The sequence below is a fragment of the Parasteatoda tepidariorum genome, chromosome 8 (assembly GCF_982258835.1).
Source record: "Parasteatoda tepidariorum strain Cologne lab strain chromosome 8, Ptep-v5.0, whole genome shotgun sequence".
Lineage (NCBI taxonomy): Eukaryota > Metazoa > Arthropoda > Arachnida > Araneae > Theridiidae > Parasteatoda > Parasteatoda tepidariorum.
This window is the reverse complement of record NC_141762.1, coordinates 73,520,821-73,544,783: the sequence shown is the minus strand read 5'-3', so window position 1 is coordinate 73,544,783 and position 23,963 is coordinate 73,520,821. Positions and strand designations below refer to the sequence as shown.

The window sequence follows — 23,963 nt, the reverse complement described above, 5'->3', positions numbered from 1 at the left end:
TCTTAAAACATACTTAATTATTTGTCGCGTTAAAAAATTTTTACTTTTAGGTCGGATGAAATTTTAGAGAAATTAGTTTTATGGAATGGAATATTAGGTTGGACTTTGAATGCATCATTTTGCTAAAAGTTCTAATTTGATTATTATTGCAAACTCTTATTACAAAAATTCTCATTTTTTTATTGTATTACAAGCAAAACTAATCATTATGCATAATTTTTATGCGAAATTATTTTAAATTCTTCTATTACAAAAATTAAAACAAAAATATTTCAGTACTTAGGAAATACAATATTGCACAGATGAAAAGTGATTTAATAGTGTAAAGTTTTAAAAACTATTCTAAATACCAAAAAAATATAAAAAAAAGAACAGTCAGGCACAACTTTCAGAAAAAAAGAACATGAATAAGCCCTTAAACATTAAATACATAACACTCACTGTAATTTTACATTTTATTACTTAAATTTAAACGATAGTTTATCCAAGAATTAAATTATCTTAGAATTAAATTATCCTAGAATTAAATTAATTCAATCAAATTAAAATAAATTAGAAACATCAAGTAGTAAATTCAGAAGATTCTTTGACTGAAAATTTATTTCTAAGGAAATTCAGCAATTCTAGCATAATTTAAATTAAAACAAAGTTAAACGATTACGCTAGTTCATTTACACTCAATAAAGATCACACCAGTAAATGACATTAGCAGGTGAGGATCCATTTTCCATCACTCCAGATCTCTTATCGACTAAATTCTCAGCTCAAACGGCATAAAAATGCATTTGAAAGGAAAAGTTTGGTATAAAAAATAAATATCTTCAATTTAAACAGCAGAAAACAGCTTCCCAATTACTACCGATTGAATTGTGCGATCAAAAGCTCGCAAGCTAAAAAAGAGATCTTCACAGCAAAGATTGGTCGAACTCTTCTTTTATGACGGAGCCCTAAAAAGAAAGAGCTGAATTCTTAATTAAAAATTTAAATGAATCCTCTCGGAAAATTCTTTTGTAGGAAAACTCAATTAGGAAATGTAAGTTTAATGAAAAGGGAGAACCGAAACAATGTTAGAAGAGAATAAGTAAGCCAAAATGAATAGTTTAGATAGGTCTGGTATTGTTGGGTGAATCAAATTGGAGCAAATAGGAGATTTTTTGTTCTTTGGTTAATTGCAAAGGTATGAAGAGTAAATCTTGTTTTTTGTTATGTTCTTTTTTCTAGCAGAATTTTGAAGGCGTTAATGAAACATATCGTCAGTTCTTAAATACTTAAAAGTGGAACAAAGTTTCAATTTAATAACGTAAAAGTTGATATATATATATATATATAAGTTCAAAATGAAGAATAAAACAAAGAAAAATTATAGACATATGAAAAAAAGGGGGGGGAAATAACAAGTAAAGAAATAACAAACAACAATTTATATTTAAAAAAAAAAAAGGATGAAATTTTATTAAAAAACCGGAGAAAAAAAGCCGGAAAAAAGAAAAAAAAAGATATAATCTTTTCTTCAGCCCACACGATTCTTTACTTATTATTTCCCCCCTTTTTTTCATAAGTCTATAATTTTTCTTTGTTTTATTCTTCATTTTGAACTTATCTAATAAGTTCTGGATGATATATATATATATATATATATATATACATATATATATATATATATATATATATATATATATATATATATATATATATATATATATATATATATATATATATATATATATATATATATATATATATATATATATATATATATATATATATATATATATATATATATATATATATATATATATATATATATATATATATATATATATATATATATATATATATATATATATATATATATATACAAATATTTCTTCATTACATGATCGTAGCATCTTAACTCTAGCATTATTGTTTGAGGGGAATTACTATTTTTTTCACGTTTATCAGCATCAGCTTGATTCATATTGTCTGTAATTTGACTATTTTTTTTTCTCTTGACTAGAAATGCTTATTTATATCTTGAATAACTAAGGACAAATTTGATAAACTTCAACGTTCATTTTAGCGTAGTATTCGTTGTCCAGATTCCATAATAAGGATAAATGGAAGCATTATCATAAAAACGAGATCAATAAATAGTAGTGGGCGTCACTTACCTTTTATTATTATGAAGTTATAATCTGCATCTAGATTTTCTCACATAAAACTAGATGTTGCTAAACAAACCTAGAAATTTCAATATATTTGAAGATTTTTTAAGATTTTTAATTTTTAAAAGATGTGAAGGGGTGAATACGTCATTGTTTTAATAATTTTGAAAAAAAAATTATCTATAAAAAAGTTTTGTAGGTATCTTTTCAAAAGAAAATTTTCACCCTATTCCTTGAGCAAAACATTTTATATAACAGTATACGACTATTATGCAACAGTTTCTAAAAATCTGAAATAGATCAAAACAGTTTTTAAAAAAAATATCCATGTCTGGCACTTTTGTCTCCAGAAAAAGAAAGCAGTTGATTAATTATATATTCCACAATCCATCTTGAAATTTTATAGTTTCGAGAGAAACAAAATATTGTTTTTTTCGCTCTGTCAAAACAATAACGTTAGAAAACTCATCCAAATGCCACGGCTGGAAAAACGCCAAAGGATTAACTTGTCATCACGTTTGACAACTACTGTTCCATGCTTTTGATCCTCGAAAAGGAAAGCAAATACTGGAAAAAAAAAACATGGCGTGGCAAGCACTTCTCCGTTCACTTACAATATCTGATGATAAATTGAGGTGGTTTTTGAAATATTGCATTGTGTATATTTTGTAAAAACATTGGCGAAAGTTTATATATACTTATATTTTGGCACCAAAAAGTATTTTGTATTTAAAGTAAAATGATCTTTGGTGTTTTCAGAGAGGCCAGTATGCTCTTTAGTTGTTGTATAATAAATAAAAAATTGCAGTGTATTATGCTTTTATTTGTATCAATAGCTTACAATCAGGAATCCTTCTTATGTTTGGAGATTTGGAAATAAGCTAATGTGTATGGAAATTAATCATGAACCAATCACATGAAAAAGTTTCGGTAACCCGAAGGTGACGTCATTAAAAGCAAAAAACAGAAAAGATTATTATGGTAACCAGAAACAGGGTTTCAGTGAAACCGAATGGTAGTTATCACCAAATCAAAGAGGCCCTGACTCTACGCCCTAACCTTGCTTCTTTCAAAATGGGTAATTAAGTGCTTATAAGGACCGAAAAAACTTTTGCCTTGAAAAACTTTTGTCTTAATAGCCTGGTTTTAAGGTTCTGAGCAACAGTTTTAAACATTAAAAGTTTGCATACGAAACATAATAGTCAAGGGTTGAGTTCTTAATTATCACAAAAAAAGCTGAGTTTTTAATTGCGCTTGAATACCAGTAATTTTGCTTACAAAAAAGAGTTCAAAGAGAAATTTTTGTCTTGCCTAGCACATTATTAAGATTAATAAATTTATACACAAATTAAACGCGATTTCTACGAAAACCTTTCTTCAGATTGCTTGCACAACTATTTAGTCGGTACACGGAGAAAGCAATTACGCAAGAAAACATAATTATCTTACATAGAACATGGTTAAAAATGTATTTATTTAAGTAATACGAATAATGGAAGATTTTTAAATAATTTTAAAATTATCAAAACAAAAGAAAGAAAAAAGCTTTTTAGGCATTTAAATTTTTAAAAAAAAGACGAAAAAAATAGAAAAACGAGTAAACACTTGACTCGTTAAACAGAACATTACACAGAGATATATTTTCAAACATCTCACTCTTCCGATTTTAGTATTATCTATGGAATAAAAACTAAAACAATTTTTTGATAACCATTAAATAGAGGAAGCTCATCAGTAAAAGCATGCTTTTACGCGACCTTTTTTTTTTGAAGCTAAAAAAGCGTATCCAGTGTATTTGTCCATTTATGTTCAGATATCTTAATACTTCCCCTTTTTCTCAGCGATAAAAATGTGCAAACAGTAAAAGTCTTTTATCTTACAAGAAATTTTTATGTTTTACAACTTTTTAAAGATAAGATTTTTCAGTAATGGGGAAAATGCATTAGTTTTAAGGAGCTCATTAGATTAAAAATTGAATGAAGATCATAAAAGAAGTATCAAGATCAGTATGACTCCAAAATGTTTCTGTAATTAGCATTTTATCCTATCAACCTCACTTCTTATTAAAAAACAAAACTAGTTTGCATGAAATTTACTGAACTATGAATAGTTACATAATATGCCAGTACAGTTTTGTAAGTGATAAATCATAATATCACGAAAGCTTGCTGTTATCTTTATACATTGCAAAGTGAAAAATAGCAGCGTTCAAATTCAACCATAAACTCAACTGCACAACAATAAAATGCTTTAATTCAATCATTATATAGGTTGCAGCAATTTTACATTATACAGGGTTATTCATAATTCCCTCCGGGGTTTCAAAGCGTTATAGTAAAAAAACGAATGTGACAAAAAAGAACATATGAAATTATTCCGAAAGTATTCAAGTTCTAATTTAGGCAGTTGCCGATAGATGGCAGTAACATGTACCACTAAAGCCAGTTGTAGTAAAGAAAAATGGCGTTTACAGGTGGAGGGAATTATGAATAACCCTGCATAGTGGTTTAATGTAGCAATTTATTATTTATCCTTGAACCTAATTTTTGAGCGTAAACATAATGCATAACTAAATCTGAGGATTTATTTGGTAAATAATATTGATGGTATTAAATAATATAATAACTATGGCTTGAATTAGCGTTGTTTAAAGTTGCGGAAAACTTCCAATGTAATAGTATTCAATGCATTAACAATATACCAATATTACGGTTTAATGTATCAACAGATTAGAGAATTTCTTTTGTAAATAATATCAATGATATTAAATAATATCAATGATATTAAATAATATTATAACTTAGATTTAATTTAGCAGTTTCTTAAAGTTACAGGACACTTCATATATGTTAGGATTCGTTGCATCAGTAATATATCAATATTTCATTTCAATCTGTCAGTGATATATCGATATTATTGTTCAATTTATCAACAATGTATAATGTTTCAAAAACTAGGAGAATTTTTTAGCGAATAATATTGGTGGTATTAAATAATATTATAGCCATGAAATTTAACAGTTCTTCATGGTTTCAGCAGGCTTCCAATATGTTAGGATTCATTACATCAGCAATATATCAATACAGTTCTATGCATCAGAAATATATCAATACAGTTATTGTATAAACGATATATCAATACTGTTCAATGGATCAACAATACATCAATATTACAGTTCACTGATTTCAGATATTTTGAGCTTGGTAGCAGATACTTCTAACTCTCTTAAAACTTCGGTAACGGTATTTCCTTTTAAAATATCATGATAGGAAAATTTTAACTGGAACATGCTTTAAATTGACAACCTCTAAATGTTGCAGCCAACTTACACGATGTTAGGGTTCAATGCATGAGCAATGTATCAATATTAAAATTCAATATATAAATTTCAAAGTATCAATATTGCAGTTCGAAAATTAAAGAATATTTGAGATGGTATAAGTTAATTTCTAAAAAATCTCTAATTTTCCAAATCTACTTGAAGTTTTTCTTTAAATGTGGCATGAAAAAAGTGCCATTTACATCATGTTAGGCTATGTATATGTGCAATGCATCAATATTATTGTTCAATGTATCAATAATATATCAATAGTACAGTACAATAAGGAAACAAAATTTGTGAAAAGTGAAAAAAAATTTGGTACCGAGGATATTTGGCACCTTCTCAAAAATTTCTAAACGACATTTTAGTTCAAAATAGCATGGTAAGTAATATTGAACGGAAGTATGCATTAATGTAACATCCTCTTAAATGTTGCCATCAAGTTGCACAATGTTACGGTTAAATGTATCAGCAATTCATCAATGTTATGTTTCAATGCGATCAAAGTATCAATCTTACAATTCAATAATAATATTTTTTAAAGAGCATAAAATATTTTGTTAATAAATAATCCGCTGTTTATACAAAAGCTAATTGGAAAATTAAAAAAAAACAATAATAATGGGAAAAAGTGTCATATACAACATCCCAAAAGATTTTTAAAAATGAAATGAAGATAATAGTGAAAGAATTGAAAATGACGAAAAATAAATTAGAAATAGTATAATGATTCTCAATAAAAAAAAGTTGTTTCGAGAAAAAAGCATGCACAGAAAATTTACATAATATTGAATTAAAAAAACCTAGTGATTCTTGCTTATACTTAATATTGTAACACTTAAGCAAACACGCGGAATGTTAGGATTCAATGTATCAATGTATCAACGTTATGTTTCAATTTATTAACAGAGTATCAATATTACAATTCAAAAATAAAACAAATTTTGAGAGGGAATAAAATAGCTTGTGAATAAAATAATCCTCTATTTATATAAAAAAAGCTAATTGTGAACTTTTTTAAAAAATATAACATGAAAAAGTGTCATAAACATCAGCCCGAAAATACTAAAAACAACGTACTGAAAAGGAGATAAGAGTAAAAGATTAAAAAAATGATAAATAAAATAAAAAGTATCATGATTCTTAGCAGAAAAAGTATGTTTCGAGAAAGTAGCATGCACAAAAAATTAAAATAATATCGAATTAAAAAATATTGTGACACTTACCACCATCTGATTCGCAGAGAAGCTTTAATGGCTCCCCTTCGTTGTACGGACCAATTATTCCTTTAACTTTTCTTCTTTCGTCGTCGTATATTACTGGCTCAGCAGGTGGAACTAAGAAAAAAAAATTGAATTTTGAGAAAAAAATATTCTTTTTACAGTGCTGTTTTAATAATGCACACATGTTTGATATTCCTGAAAGTTGCATTACAGAGTTTTTAGATTTCCCTCCATACATTTTAAACGTATTTTTAAGAAATCTGTACAAAATATAAAACTTTTCTTAAAATTTGATGCAATGTTTGATAACTTTGAAGCTTATGCAGCTAATCATTTATATTTGTTTACATATAAATGGTATATTAAAAGGCAGTATTAATTAATCTCATTTTTTTTGTTTATTTAATTTATTATATAATTATATTTATTATTATTAATTATTAAAATTATATTTACTATAGTAAAACTGCAAGGGTAATAAAATTTTTGCAAGGGTGTATTAAAAATCTGGCAATGTAATTTGCTTATAATACACTAAAAAATGCATTTTTATTATCTAGACATTAAAAAATTCCTGAATAATTTTCGGTATCACGTACAGACACTTTTGTTGCACCACCCATAGAATGCATACCCATAGAATAAATTTTACCTTAAAATTAATTTTTTCAGTAAAATATGCCGTAATTTTACAATAAAATTTATTTAGAGTAATTCAGTGATTTTAGGCTAATTATTACTGTAAAAATAATAGTACTTCAGATTTTTGAGACGTAATGTGTACCAGTAGAAATGGATTTTCTGTAAAAAATCCCACCACTCTGAGTGCTGGTACCTTTTTACCGTAATTTGATTCGGAGTTTTTACAGTCGAGATCCATGAAATAATAACTTTAGGTTACTATTTTTGTTCCTTCATTTCATACTAGTGGATTTATTTATAATTTAACGTTTTCTGTTCTCCGAAAAAATTTTAGTTGTCCCATACTTAGTGACGTAGACTATTCTTATTTTAGAAGACCTACAGTTTCATTCGATATTTTATCCTCGATTATATGATAATGAATTTAAAATGAAAAAATTATAAGGAGATAGAAATGATAATATTAAAATATTTTTGAAGGTAATTTAAATATAGGTTTTGTTAAAATAAAGTTCTTCTTTTAAAGAAATATTTTTAAAAATTTAAATATAACATTACTTAATGTATAAAAATGTTATTATATATTGTAAATACATAATTTTTCAGAACTCGAAATTCATAACTGTCATAAGACAATTTTTTTTTTTGCTTTTAGCATCAAAAAGTTAAGTTAGTTAAATAATAATTAAGTTTATATATGTAATAGAAGTTCACGTAAATTTTGAAGATTGATGATAAATTGCTATCGCAAATTTATCTATTTCAGCACTAGAAGTGATTATTTAGCAACTTAGAGTTATTATTTTCACGAAGACAAACTTCAAATTATTAAGTTATGTGAGTTTAACTACCAGGTGTACAAAGAAATAAAGTGAACAGCATCGAATATTAGAAAATGAACAGCAAAAGATGGATTGATCTAATTTATTTCAAGAAATTTTAATTTAAAATGAGGCTTTCCCCATTTTTCTTGTATCATGTTATTAAAATTAAGCTGTTTTTCGGGATAAATTACATGGTCATTCACTGGAGTTTTCTAAATGATTAAACTCTCTTCCATGTGTCAAATAGGGTTGTTACTAGAATTCCCATGTTTCCTTCGTTTTGCATAATACGTATGAAATAAATATCATCTAAATTGTAAACCTAATCTCCCAAAATAAATTGTAAAGCTGCATTCCAACCATGTATTTTTAAATAAATGCAAATCAAAATGGTATAAATAAAAATACAAATTTTACAGCTTTTTTTCAACTTCGTCATTCATAAATATTTTCTAATAATTGCTCAATTTGAGTTCTTTAGGGTGTTTTATGTTTTTTAAAATGGTACGTGTACAGTAGTTTCATAATTGTACTATTATTTGTTTGCATTGATTTGGCATTCAATTTATTAGTAAAAATGTTAAAAATAAAATGTTTGGATCACTTTTTATTATACTATATCGCAAATACGTCGTTCATTTTAGATATATTTATTTTCAAGCATTTTTTTTAAAACTTTGTATTAACTTTTTTTATATTTTTTTTAAGAAATATAATAGTTAAATTCATATAATAATTTAATTTACAAAGACAAGGTTCGAAATTTTTGCTTCAGATTGTTCATTTTTTTGTATAATTCAACTCTACTATATTTACCTGCATAAGAGCTTCAAATTTTTGCGAATTCAGTGTGACCCGTTTAAGAAGTTCCTGCTTAAAAAGTTTTCCCTCCTAAGAAGTTATTTTTTAAAAAAAAAAAAAAATCAAATACTATTATGCTTAATTTGCCTTTTATTAGACGTTTCTGTTCCCATTTAAGAAGTTTTCACGCCCTACCATTTTTTTTTCTTTTTTACTTTATATTTAAAATGTATTATTTAGTTTTTCCTTTCCGTCACAAAAATAGGTACGTAAACTATGCCAAATTAAAAAAAGACCACTGACTTTCCTTGCTTGTCCATTACACAAAAGAAGGTGATTAATCGGGAACAGGTGTGAGTAAAGGAATGGGAATTGACAGATGAATAATAAAACTGATAAGAATGTGGGGAATCACTAGGACGTTATGTCCACCATAAATGAAAATCAGGAAGCCAGATGACTCATGCACTATACTGCTGTCCCCACCCCTTCAATGACTAATGCGAAAGATACATAAAAGACATTTAGAAACATTTTGTTCCGGTGCATCCCAGAAAATAAAATAAAAAGTGAAAACTGGATCAAACGAAGATGTTGAAGGAAAACTGTTGATATGGTTTAAACAAGCAAGATCCGCGAACACTCCTGTCAACAGAACTATTCTTAGAGGGAAAGCCTTAGAGAATGCGGAGCAATTGAGCGTTGATTTCACGCCCTCCAATAGATGGTTGATCAGATAAAAACCGAGCTTGATTAGTTTATAAAACGATTAAAGGATATTGTAATAGCATTGATTTACAAGAAGCAGAAGATTTAAGAGCTAAATTACACAAATTTCCTTCAGGTTATGAACCGAAGGACATTTTTGACATAAATGAATGTGGACTGTTTTTCAATCTTTTTCCCAATAAAACTTATGCCTTTAAAGGTCAATACTGTCATGGAGGAAAAAACAGTGAAAAATGTTTGACTTATTCAAATTATTTCTACTTCAAATATTGCTTAATAATTAGAATAGGTTAATTACAAACTGTATATAGTGTAATTAAAATTTTAATGACAAGATATTATGAAACACTATCCAAAATAAATAGAAATTCTTTACGTGTATTTTCAATAATATAATTGATATGATATTTTCTTACGAATGATGACAGCAGAATAGAGTTAAATCAGAGCTTACAACTGAGATTAATGCTAAATAAAAAGTTAAAATGGATGTACCCAGGAGATATATTTTATACATTATTTCTCGTCTCGTCCTTGCAATACTTTGAAATATATATGTAGTTAACAATTTGGATACTCTATCAAATCTTTATATTGACTTAAAACAAATAAATAGGTTTACAACCGTGTCTCTATCTCTACTGTACCACGTGATATCTTCATTAAAATGTATGAAAGAATTTCTAATGATATCTTAATCGGGATCAAATCCTAAAACTAATATTAAGAAGAAAATTTAAATTGGTTATGACAGCCTTTATCTCATACATCTTTTCTTTGTAAAGTAGGTGTTATATTGTTTCTAATGCCACTTCCAAATATCAGCAAGTCTGCGTGGTGAATCCAGGCATATTTAAGACAGAGGGGGAGTTTCATTTTTTCGAAAGTGCTATCTGTGGACAAGAATAAGAAAACATCCACACACACACATGTCACATTCACTTTTAATTTATACATCCATTCATTTATACACATATCACAATTTTGACCTGAACCAGAGAATATTATCAATCCCCAATTCAGTACCCTCAGAGGTATTGATTTGTTATGGGAACTTGAACTTTTAGGCCAGAACGATTTTAGGTGCTCCAGTCACAACTTACTACACTGGGAGTCTTTGACCGACAGGGATTGAACTCTTCTACATGGGCCAAGCACCATACCAATCAGGCTATCTCCACTTTCGATAGTCGTGGAGAAAAATAGTGCTTTGTAAATCACCTTTGAAAGAATATGCTTCCCTGAATTCATAGACTGTGTTCCTGACTAAATTTGTGCACCAATTCAGAACAGAACCTGAATATTGAAGATAATCATAAACTATAGAATCTAAACATCGAAATGCCTGAAAACCATAAACTTCAGCATAAGCCTAATTTAGGAGACAAAAAATATAAAAGAATAATATTTAATTTACTTACGTGTTAGAAAATATGAACAAATATTTGGAAAAAAATAATAATTATTAATCTAATAATTTTAGAAAGAAACATTCAATTCATGTAGGTGGAAATAGATATTTAAATTATGAAAAGGACTGCATTTCGTTTTTGAATCAAGTATTTTTAGTAGGTAGGATCAACTTCTTTTCAATAAGATAAATACTCCAGCTACAAAACACATCTTGTTAAATTGTTATTAAAGTTAATCTTTCTTTCTTTTAAACTTAACCCATTAAAAACAACTTCTTATTATGGCTTTACAATTAATAACTTCAGACTAAAGCTTTTCTTTTAATTGAATTCTATTCATAACGCGTCTATTCATAAAAGCATTCAGAGTATCGAAAAGTTATTAGAAAAGTAAAAATAAAACTGCAATTCAAGAATTAATCAATCAATCTTTATCTTTATATATATATATATATATATATATATATATATATATATATATATATATATATATATATATATATATATATATATATATATATATATATATATATATATGTTCAAAATGAAGAATAAAACATAGAAAAATAATAGACAAATGAAAAAAAAGGAGGGGGGGGGATAATAAGTAAAAAAATAACAAACAACAGTTTCAGAAAAAAAAAGAATTAAATTTTATTTAAAAAACCGGAAAAAAAAAGATATAATCTTTTCTTCAGCCCACACGATTATATCCGCAAAACAGTGGGCTTACTGATATTGTATCAATAAAGCCGAAGCAAAATATATTAATACAATAGTGTGAGGAGCACTAAAAAATTTCTTTATAAAAATAACAACAAATAAAATAGATCACAAAAAGTAAAAATAAGTAACATGTAAAAACAGAGAATAAAATGAAATAAAAAGAAAAAACATTAAAAAGGGGACTATAAAGCGAGTAGCAAAATCAGATCAACTTACATGGACAGAAAATTTTTCAAGAATGATTTAAAAATGTTTTCGCAGAAAGATTGCCAGTATATATATACACATATATATATATCAATATCTTATAAATCGAAGCTTGTTTAAAATATTTCACTAACAAATTAACATAACAATATTTTAGTCAGCATTTTGCCTTGGAGATAGTTTACATTCTATCTCTTTCCATTCAACGCGTAGTTGTTTGATGATGAAAACAATCAAAATAAATTTAGGGAAAGAAAAACTAAATGTAAAAATAGTAATTCAACGTAAAAAGAAAATTTGGCATGGAATATATCTTTCTATTTAGATGCCGAAGCAAAAATTAATCTTCTTCTTCATTGCATAAAGATAAAAAGAGGAAAGTATTTGAAAGATAAAATAAAGAGAGGCACAGCTTTTAGTACAATACGGTTAAAGATGCGAAAAATGATCGAAACTGTTTTCTCTAATGGGTCTAGTGATTTGAGCAGCTGCGGTCAATCGGTATACGAGAATACAAAAACACGAGCCACAAAACACAAGAGCTGAAGGAGAATTATTCTTGTATTTTGAGAAGATCGATGCGAGTCCTTTTTGATGCATCCTAAAAAGGGGAAAAAAATGGTAATGGATCTCGATAAAAAGGGAAAAAAAAATCTTTTTTTTCTATTGTTGAAGAATCATCCTTTTCCATTTTCTTTTTTGAAGCTACTTTATGGAACTGACCATGCAATCTCAAAATGCTAAAATACGTGCTGAGATTTTAAAACTGATTTTTTATGATAGTGAACGGGCTTTACATGTGAATTGATTCATTGAGGATGTTCTTTAAAGTATATTTAATTTGCTAATGATACATCAATAGATGTATAACTTATTGAATTAACAGTTGTTTAAGTGATGATAAAATCATGAAAGAAAAAGTATATTTTTTTAGAACTCGTTTTTAACTATAGTGCTTTTACTTACTTAAAAATTGTAAAAAATAAATTATGATGAGTGTATTTCTAAGATAATCTCCGTTTTGTTGTGAATAAAACAAGACATGGTTTAATATGTTTTTTCAATAAGATTTTAAAGATAAAACTACCTTCCATCTTTTAAAATAGTTACCATGTAGTACATTCAATCCCAATGCTGAGCTCATAGACATTTTTTAAAAGAATAAACATATGATAATCATGAAGACCAAGTCCGGTTTGCGTGGGGATGATTAAAGACGTTCCATTTGTCTAGAGAGAAAATAGATTGTGTTCATCAATTCTTCGAGAAGTGAAAGAAATTATTATCGCACAGCAATTATTATCGCAGCAATTATTATCTCACAAACATACAACGTTTTTTCTTTCTTTTTTTATGAATGGATCTGTATAGTTCTTTCAACGGATCACAGTAAACTGCGGAATCGATTGTTGTACCACGTTTTACATTTGCAACAGGAAATATTTCCTTGGCATATCAAATTTCAGTGATCATAAACATTCTCAATGATAAAGAACTGTTCTCGACGAGAAAATTGTTCTTAGACTTTCAGAAAACCAATATGGATCCCTCCTATTTGGTGCTGTTTTTTCAACATCATACATTTTTGATACCCAAGTTTCGTTGCTACTCACTGTTATGTTAGGCAAAATCTTTATTGTAGTTCTATAAATAACTGCTGAAACAGTACCTATTCGATCTGTTTTGCAGATAATCGTCAAAATGTTTAGTACTCATCGAGTAAAAAACATCCAGAAGATTATTTTTTTGTTGTAGTTGTAGTTTATTTACGTCACTCGAGCTGCACGAAGCACGAGCTGCACTCGAGCTATTGGCGAAGATTTGGTAAGCATCCCTGAGGATGATCCAAAGACTTGCCGTCATAATTTCGACCCTCTGCAGAGGGAGGGCAACCCCGCTTCGGTAGCCCGACGGCCTGCGCGCTAAGTCAAGCAATTTACGGTAGAACAGTTTAACGAGGATCCATACCGCACACCCATGGTCCCTACGCAGACTGATCCCAGTGGTCACCCACCTGCACACTGACCGCAGCCAGTGATGCTTGAATTTTGTGATCTGCTGGGAACCGTGTCTTACCACTACGGGACACCACTTATTTTTAATTCAGTGACTATCTTACACAAAACAATTGAAAAATAACACCGGAATCGAAAAATTATAAATATGATTCCATTTTATGACAGACTGCTGCCCACTTTCATGAATATTTGATCTTCCTTTTTAAAACATCTATACTGACACTTTACATCTTCACTCATAGTTGAGCAATGCACTATATGAATTTCTTAATGAATATCTACCAATGGGCAGTTTTTTATCCCCTAAAAAATCTAATTACTCCTGGTTGTTCGCATTTTTTGACATTTTCAATGGTAGCACACACTTTGTAATATTTTAACCAACAGACGAGTGATCATTTTGCACTTCTTTTATAGTATCTGAAAGCTTAGTGAAACACAGATTACTTCAAATAACAATGACTACCATTCATAGATTACAACAGATGTCAGTTTCCGGATCGAGAAGTGCAATGACATAAATTAAATAGATAATTTCAGTTGTTGGACACATTTTTTACTTTCTTACTTTGCAGGTCACAGTGATTGCCATTATTTTTAAATTATTTCAGTTGTTTCACTATTTTATGTGATTCAGATATCTTTCCAACTAGTAGGCACACGATATATGCTAACTTAGCTTTCACACTGTTATCAAATGACCAGTTTATACAATATAAAAAATTCCCAAAGATATCTTTAATACCAAAAGTGCTTTTACAAAAGTTAAATAAAAATTGAAAATTCTGGTATTTTGAATTAAAAAAAAGACTCTAATTCTTTAGAAATATTTTAAAACTAAGAATTTTTATCTTTTTATTGTAATAGATAATGGTATTCTATATGGTAATTTATAATGGTAATTTATATTGAATTTCAATGTTACACAGATGTGTACATTTTAATGTATCAGAGTTGATTTTGAGTTTTTAAATATCTTAAAAAACAATGTTATCAAATGAAATTCGTCACTTTTTTGGAAAATATACTGTTGATTTATTTCTTATTATTTCAGAAATATAATGATAAAACTTATTCAAATGTAGAAACTGTTTTATGACTTAGTTTCAAATTATAAAATTGATTTAAAAAACGCTCGAAAGCACGATCTTCTCGAATAAAGCTCGATTAGCCTATTGCACTCGGTACCTCCTTGGAGAAAAGTTTTCTAATACTAAAAGAAATATAAATAATAACATTTTTAAAAATGAAGACATGGAATTTAAATAACTTCAGTTCGAGAATAAAGAAAAACAAAAGTTCAACTTCATCTTTATTACTTTCTAACAAGTTTCTTTCAAAATGTCTTCTTCTACGACTTATTATTTTCACAATCCATTTGATTGCTAACAAGCTGGCTTCTGAAATATTGACATTAAATTGCTCCTTCAAATTTTTTTAGACTTCAAAAAGAAATAAAATGATGTTGAAATTGTTCCACAATTTTGTAACATACGGAAAAAGGCCTTCTTTTTCTTCGTATAAAGAGGCTTACACAGAAATAAAATGGAACAGACAACAAGCGCAGTGTCATCATCATCATTACATTGCATCAAAAAGTCATCAACGAGTATTCGCTATTCAAATATATCTTCTCCAATTGAGATCTTAAAAAAGGGAAATGACTTTTCGATGGTTCGACAGAATCCGTGTGTGCATTTGTAGTTATCGATCTTAGTTTGGAAAAGTCTTTGATCACTCTATTGACTTTTGAGTTTCCATTACTTCCCTTTTAAAGTAGTAATTAAAGATTAGCTTTGCTACTGCTAGTCCAAATAGAAGGAATTGCTTATCTAAATGCTTCTGTTAAAAGAAACTAGAGTAGCACAAGCTAGCAAATTTAGAGTAATTTGTAATACATTTATTGGGACATTAAAATACTTTTAAAATTTCAAAGAATTTTAAACAAAAGTCACGACAGTTTCACAATTTGATTTCCATTAATATCTAAAGGAAACTTTCAAAGATTATTTTGATGCAGCTCACTTAACAATGGCTAAATATTGTCCATTACATAAAATATCGAGTCACTGTTTTGTTCATAAAGTAAAACTTAGTATTGATAAAAATACTGCATCTTTTTTTAGTTATACACGTGCATTTATTATATTTTTAATGTGAATTTGAAAATACTTTTTTTGACAGACGTGCATCAATTATGCTTTTAATGAATTTACTTACATAAAAGTAAACAAGTTTGAGTTGGCTATTAAACAAATGTTTAAATTCTATTTATGTCTAATTGCGAACATACTATAAATACGAATAACATCAAAACCTATGTGCAATACTGCTTCGGACTGAAGTTTTTTTTATTGTACTTCCTATATATCAAAAAGATAAAGTTTTATTATTTTTTAAAAAGTTTTACGTTCTTATAGATATTTTATCATCTATGTAGACTGAACATCAAAATTATAAAATAAGTCTCGTTTCTAAGTTTTAAAAAAAAACACACTAATATCTGAAAAAAATTCCGGAAATATAATCCTTGTATATAAGTTGTAAAATAAATTTTTCAGTTTCTCAGTTGTCAAAAATTATGTTTCAAAATTTCTTTTTTTTTGTTTCATCAATTAGACAATAAATTAAAATGTTTTATACAAATGGGTTCAATAAAAATGGGTTCAATAAAAATACGTTCTCAAATTTATTTCCCATGTTTTTTCATTATTAAATTATATTTCTCCCTTGTTTTATGTATTTTTTTTTTATTTTACAACTGTCGTTGAACAGCCGAACCATTTTTTTTATTTACCACTACTATTTTTTATTTTACTTTATAACCGTCGTTGAACAGCCGACCCAATTTCATGGATTTACGACTACTAACGTTCAACTCTGTAGCCTTGTAATTTTGAACCAATTCAGAAGACAAGGAAACTCCTGGATCAGTACTTCCAGAGGTATTGATTTGTCAATTCAATTAGAATTTCTCATGTCAATTAGAAGATACACGTGAGTTTCAAAGATCATATTTTTTAATTTTCCTAAATTGTTTCTAAGCATACTATATCAAATTTTTATGTCTTTCTGTTTATTGGTAAAAAAAAATAGTTATGGAAATACCTAAAATGACCGAAGGGGTCATTTTTAACCCTATTAGTAATTGTTCATTTTTGGAGTTTCATGCATGTTTTTTATTTTACAGAACAGTGAACATTATGAAGCTGAATTGAAGAACAGAATTTCGGGTCTACCTTATAAAAAAAATGCTTTCGTGAAATTATATTGTATCTTAGATTCGATTGCCAAAGTAAGTTACTTAGCTACTTCGTTACTGTTGAGTTATTATTTCGATATTGCGTCTAAAAGAAACCGTGTGCATGCTGATTATAAGCGCTTACTATTTGTTGAAATTCTGGACAAGACAGTATTGTTGTGGTACAGTTATTGTTATTCAAGTAATAATGGAAGTTTTTAGCATGATGTTCAAGCCGCATAACTGTGATTTCAACTGATATAAAGTTCCAAATTGTTTTATTTAATATTTTTTTAGAATAGCTATCTCTATTTTTCCAAGTTGAAAATCGGGCAAATATATTATGACCTTAGAAAAAGTATGAGGCTCTAAATACAGTATCCCCACTCTAAATATAGTATCCCCCAGGGGCAGTGAAATTACTGTTTTTTGACACAGTAAAATTTGCAGTTGAATTTTTTTAGCGAAAAAAAACCTACTTTACAGGGATACTAAGTTAGAATAAAAGACGATTTTTTTAATAAATTCAGTGTCCCATATTCGTAATGACATTCATCTTTTGTACTGCAAAATTGAAGCTAAATACTTACAATGCAGGTGGAAAAGAAAAATAATACTATAATTCTGAGTAGTTTCATGCGAACATGTTTGCAAACAATAGCACAAAGTGAAGTCAAGCTCCGTCATTTACTACAATAGTACCAAATGTGACGCAGGCTTAGGAGATTAAATTCCAGGAATTAATTTACATGAGTTGAAATTTGCAATTATCTTGCATTTCCTTTCAATGTTTGTGTTATTGCTGTCCTCTTTGTTTTAATTCTTTACCTCTTTAATTACTTGCGCACTTATTCTACTGTTTGTTGAAGAACTACAAATTTGTGTTTCGTGCATCAAATAGCCCCTAATTGATAAAACTTAGTCTCCAAAATATAAGAAGCATACCTTTTAACATCTCAAGGCACAGAATTAAACGAATACTAGAAAATAATCTATGGTAGAAAATAATTTGTCGATGTTTTGATGTCACTTTCACGTCATGCGGATATACTGTATATACCTACTCTAATGCCTAACTAGTGTTGGAATTTAACATTTTAAATCATGTGTGCTAATGTATATAATTTATATTCATGCCGTTTGCTTACATATAACTTGCATCCTTGCGAAAGAATAACCTGCAATACAGTATTACACCATAATGTAGTATCATCATTGCGTTAGTAAAAAATAGTCGATAATTTTTTTTAAACTCTAAAAAATCTTACATATTGTATGTTCTATAATATTCACCAATTGAAAAATCATTTAGTTTGAAAAAACTTCAATTTCTTATGCAGGACAAATTGGCCCCTAAGTACAAAATGTTGCTGTTCTAGTGTTAAGATGTGCATAAAATATGTTTAAGCGTTTTATTAAAATACTAAGTAAAGATAATGGATTTCAATTTTTTTATAAAATTGGTTTTTAGCGAGTAAAATCATTCCATTCTTACAAAATGGGGAAAAAAACTATTGTCGCATAATCAAAGGTTGTATTAAAATACAAAAAATGTATTATATGTTTCGTTTATTTTCGTATCAGTTTTAAAAGTCAGTTAAATATTTCAAAGCTCATAAACTAATATCAGCAACGTAAGCATGTTTATTAATTATTTCTAATTTTTTTCAGTGTTTTAAGAAAAATACTTAATATACAATATGATGTAAATTAAATAAATAAGCCTTACCATTAACAATAGAGTTGCTGGAAACAAAAGTTAGGAATCATTGCGCTTACGTATCAATTATCTGAAGATAGAAAAAATATAGGAGGTAATAAAGTTTAAGCTAGTTGCAAGGAAAGGTTTCGAACTAAAAATGTTTTTAATATTTTTTATTAACCTTGAAGAACAAAAAACAATTGAAATAATAAGTTATTCAAATATGTAATTACCCATCGATTGCTGTTATTATTATTGAAAAATTTATTCATAACTATGCACTTGTATTAATAACCCATTAATTATCATGCATTTTTTTCAGCTTTCATGCATGTTATTATATTATTCTTAATGATTAATTTTTAATTATTAAACAAGCTTTTTGTCAAAAAACAAACAAACAAGGTATTTACATTTTTATAAATAACTCTATGATTGTTTATGTAATTAATTTTTTTTTCAAAAGTGCAAATTCTCACCCATTATTGAAATACAAATACTGTTTAAATGCGGAAACTTCCATTTTTAAGATAATCCATCATCAAGGAATTTGAACTACTGTATTATAACTGGCTTTCATCCATTTTTCACTGACACGTTGAGACGTGTTTTTAATGCTTAATGAGATCATTAGTTGCTGATAATTTGTTTCGAGTATAACAATTTCATTTGCAAATGAACAGCGCGCTGTCCATTTAAATAGTCTTTTGTCTTTGTAATGAACCATTTAACATCTGAACACGAGTCACTGGATTTGTGAGAAACAAATGACTCAATTAGAAAAGGGATGAAAAATATGGCATCCGCTAAACATAGGTAGGAAAGCTGGAAGGTTAGAATATCGTAGTTTATGCAAGCCTATGTTCTTTTGTCTTATTATGTTTCATTTTTTTTCTTTCGTTCTTTTTTGGTTTTCTTCTTCGTCTATACAGCGAGTTCGATTTTCGTTTCCTTTCACCTTTTTTTTTCTTTCTCGATCGTAATTCGCTTTGTAGTGAACAATGTACCGTGTACAAAAAGTTATTTTTTTGACGAGGAATGAAAAGATGAGAAGAGTAGAGAGTACAAATGAATGTTTTTGTTACTTTACTTTTTTCTCTTTCTAAATTCGTTGAAAAAAGCGCAACATTTATTTCTATCATTTTTTCCCCTCTATGTTGTTGTTTTCTGTCAGAAAAATTCAATAGTTGATTTTTTAACTTTGCAACTAACTTTTTTTTAAATTTTTTTACGCCAGTCGAGCTTTATTTTTTTGCATAATTGAGCGCAGCCTGTTTTGCTTACAATATTTTAACGATATTGTAATTTTCCTCTATCACAAGAAGAACAAAGCTGCATATTATTTATAAATAAAAGTTATGTTCATGGAGTTTCAGCCGATTTTCTTTTTATTTTATTCTAGTTGGTATCAAAATTTCTTTTATGTAATAGTTTTCATGATGTTTTAAGAAATCGATTCATTTTAATGTAGGGAAAAGTAAAAATAAAACAAATCGTGTTGCAAATGTATCTTTTATTTATATGCTTCGCAGATACTGAAAAAATAGTTTCTTTCAAAATGAAATAAGATTGTTTGAAAAATGGTATCATGTTAAACTTTTTTTTTACATTTTCGAAACATATGTTTTATCCAAGGCTTATATTTTAGTAGTTTTGTGTTTAAAAATATCTCAAAATCAGGTTGATGACCTAAATGAAATAAACATAACTTAAACTTAGCAGTTGACTTGACGGTTACTCGTAATTGTTTTCTAAATTATGATTTTCACTTTCTAAAGATTTTTCAGCTAGTTTCAAATTTAAAAATAATTTTACACTGTAGAGTAAAAAATAAGAAGCGATGCTAGAATCTGCTACAGCTTTACTGTTATATTTCTTAAAAAAATAGCCAAAGAGGGAATATTTGAGCTGCAGTAAAATTGAAAATTTTCGTTTTCTATTATGCCTCATACAAATTGAACATTTATTAAGAATTGGTAGATTTCTTTACTTTTACGATAAACTGGCCATTAATTATATGATCTTTGAGCTAGAGTTTTTAATTATTTATTCTCTTTAGATAATTAAGTCAATAATGTCAGATTTCAACTCAACACTCAAACCGCCGGGAATGATTCAGGGTACACAACTTCCAATCATATTTGAGGATGCACATTTCGTTGATTTAATCCCTAATAAAAATTCTTTCACTTAACTGTTTCTTGTTATTTCTTAAATAAAAAAATTAAATTCAAGTTTCAAGTGGAAGCACCATGGACTGTTTTTTTTTTAATTACATTCTTCATTTATAAAGAGAATCTACATGGAGAAAAAAATTCTGTTAAAATTATCGTACAGTTTAGTACTACATTTCTGCGAAAAATATAAAAAATACGATAGATAAGCGATTCATTTAATAATTTTTAAATTCATATGATAACAGTTTAATGGAAATTCTGGTTTTCCAAAGTTATAGTTCTGATTCCCACATATTTAGCACAGAATACAAAACTGAAAGGCAAATTTAATCAAATGAATGGTTTTTAAGTCACACTTAAATGCGCATTTAGAAAAAATTACCACCTTTCACCACATTTTTCATTTTTTTTTTCACATATTATCAAACCATGTTTTACAGCTAATTTTTATAAAATCATTACTAAAGCATTTCGATAAAAATTACGGAGATTTTTTGTGTTTCCATAGACCCAGAAATAAAGAAAATTATACAATACTCCTCATAAGTTTTGACAATACTTTTTTTTCGGTATAGAAAAGATTAAGCAAAGCACAAACTCTAATTATAGTTAACTCACAGCCTATAATGGATAATGTACAAAGCAGTCTGAAAATTTTCTGCCTTAAAAAAGAGACATTTTTAATTAATAGTGAACCTTATAGTAAACAATATTATTTAACTTTGTCTATTCTATTATCCACATTACACGGAAACAGAGACGTAACGAAGACTAAATAATGCATGAAAACTTGCTTTCGGTGGAAACGCAATATCCAATTATTTTAAAAATTTACTTAGACGAAGGATGATGATTTTTCTTCCTCAATTAAATAGTTCGGTTAGTTCAAATATAAGAATGTAAGTAAGAACGGACACAGTAGCCATTTAATTTAAAAAATAGAAGATTATAAGGAAACTACAGTGAGGAAAAAGTATAGTCAAAACTAACAGGATATGGTGATTTTTAGCATGTTTCCGGCTCTATTGGCGAGCCGAAAATCTCGGTAATTTAAAAGAAAAAAAAACATTTTGCGAATAATTTGGGCAAAATTAACAATAAAATATATTTTTTATAGCATGTGATAAAATTTTGTAAATATGATAGAATCTGGAGATTTTAACGTGATACCTTAGATTTATTATGTCAACAAAACGATTTGAGGTAGTTAAATTAATTTATTTTCAAACTTCATAATTTTTACTAAATATCGGATAGTAAGAACTATAATATTAAAAGCAGAATTTCTGGTAAACTATTACCATATGCACCTCAAATTTTCAAATTTTCAAAAATTTTCAAATAAATTGTTTAAATACCGTATATTTCAGTTATTATTTTACTATCCATAACTATCGATTTTACCAGAAATATTTTTACGAAACAATACGGAAATTTTACAAGAACTTGTTTCTCCTTGTAATGGTGTCGAAAGTTACCAATACTGTCTGAAAGATATTTAATGGTTAAATATACTTTTGTGTAAAAGATAATCGTGGAAGTATAATTTATTTTAATAAAATTGCATTCTCAAACAGAAAATTACATTGCATTATAAAAACTTAAGGAAAACATCACTTACGGCATTCATTCTGAAACAAAGAAAAAAATGCACTGTATACCTAAGAATATCGCAGCAATCAAATATTTTTTTACATTGGACAGATTTTAAATAAACGTTCAAGTTAGCAGTAGAAAAGTTATTATTATCCTTACTGAGAGGTTTTCTTACTTTAAAATATCGTCTAATTATTTTAATATAACGGAATCTTAATAATTATATTTGAATGCATGCGTGTAAGAAAATATGCTTACGTTTAAGAAGAAGAAAAAAACTCTCTACAAAGACGTCTCACTGAATAAGAATAAATTCCAGGAGATTTTATGGTATTTTCTTTTATTTTTTTAAACAAAATTTAACCAAAAAATTTTTAAAAAAAAATTTATTTAAATCAAAACTCTTAATAATTATATTTTCCCAAATATGGTAAACCCCTTGAGTTGATAAGTTGCCATAACATTTCACTCCATTTTTAATATTTTACTTAAATTCTATTGTCTACAATGGCTTTTCACTTTTAGAAAATAGTTACCTATTTACCAGGATTTCTCTTCATTATTTGATGTTTAATGAAGCGTTGAAAATTCTCCAAACTGGTGAAATTAATTAAATCTTCCTCTTTTATAGTCAATGGTTTAGGAAAGCATTTAATTAAGAACATTTGGCGTGACCACAAGGGAAAGCTTAAATCAATTAATTTAGCAAGGTGAGTTTTACTTTGAGATAAAAAGATTTTACATTTTCGGTATGTTTCCAGTATCTGAGTATTTGTTTTTTTCTTCGAAATTATGGGGAATCAATGCTTTCGAGTCAAAAATAAACTTTTCATCGCTTTGTTTAAACTCGAAATTGAAAAGTAAAATAAAACACGCCTTACTTTGATACTTTATTTTAGTATCAAATAGTAATACTATTGGCAAACTTTATTTATTTAGTCTTATATTTAAATGCGAATAACTTAATTTAAGCATAATTGAAACAATACATTTTGGTAATTTCTCTTTGTTTGCGATTTAATTCAGTATTTCGAGTGTCCTAATTTAATCTATTGGCTTTCAAAATGTTATAAGAGAAAAATAATAACAGTTAAAGAAAAAGAAAAATAATAAGAAAATAAATCAATATATCAAGAAAGCATAACTTTTTCTTTGAATTTCTAGTTTAGATACAAAACAATTTCATTCACATGGAC

The 23,963-nt window shown here is 27.6% G+C and overlaps 1 protein-coding gene across 3 annotated transcripts in view; it reads right to left on the bottom strand.

Annotated features, from left to right (window-relative positions):
* The window catches only part of LOC107444296 (neural cell adhesion molecule 2), an 802,953-nt gene that overhangs the window by 158,653 nt on the left and 620,337 nt on the right, over nucleotides 1-23,963 (bottom strand). For all 3 annotated transcript variants that reach the window (XM_071181215.2, XM_071181216.2, XM_071181214.2), the window contains one exon: nucleotides 6,696-6,806. In XM_071181215.2, the coding sequence (XP_071037316.2) occupies nucleotides 6,696-6,806 (111 nt within the window). The remainder of the gene's footprint in view (nucleotides 1-6,695; nucleotides 6,807-23,963) is intronic.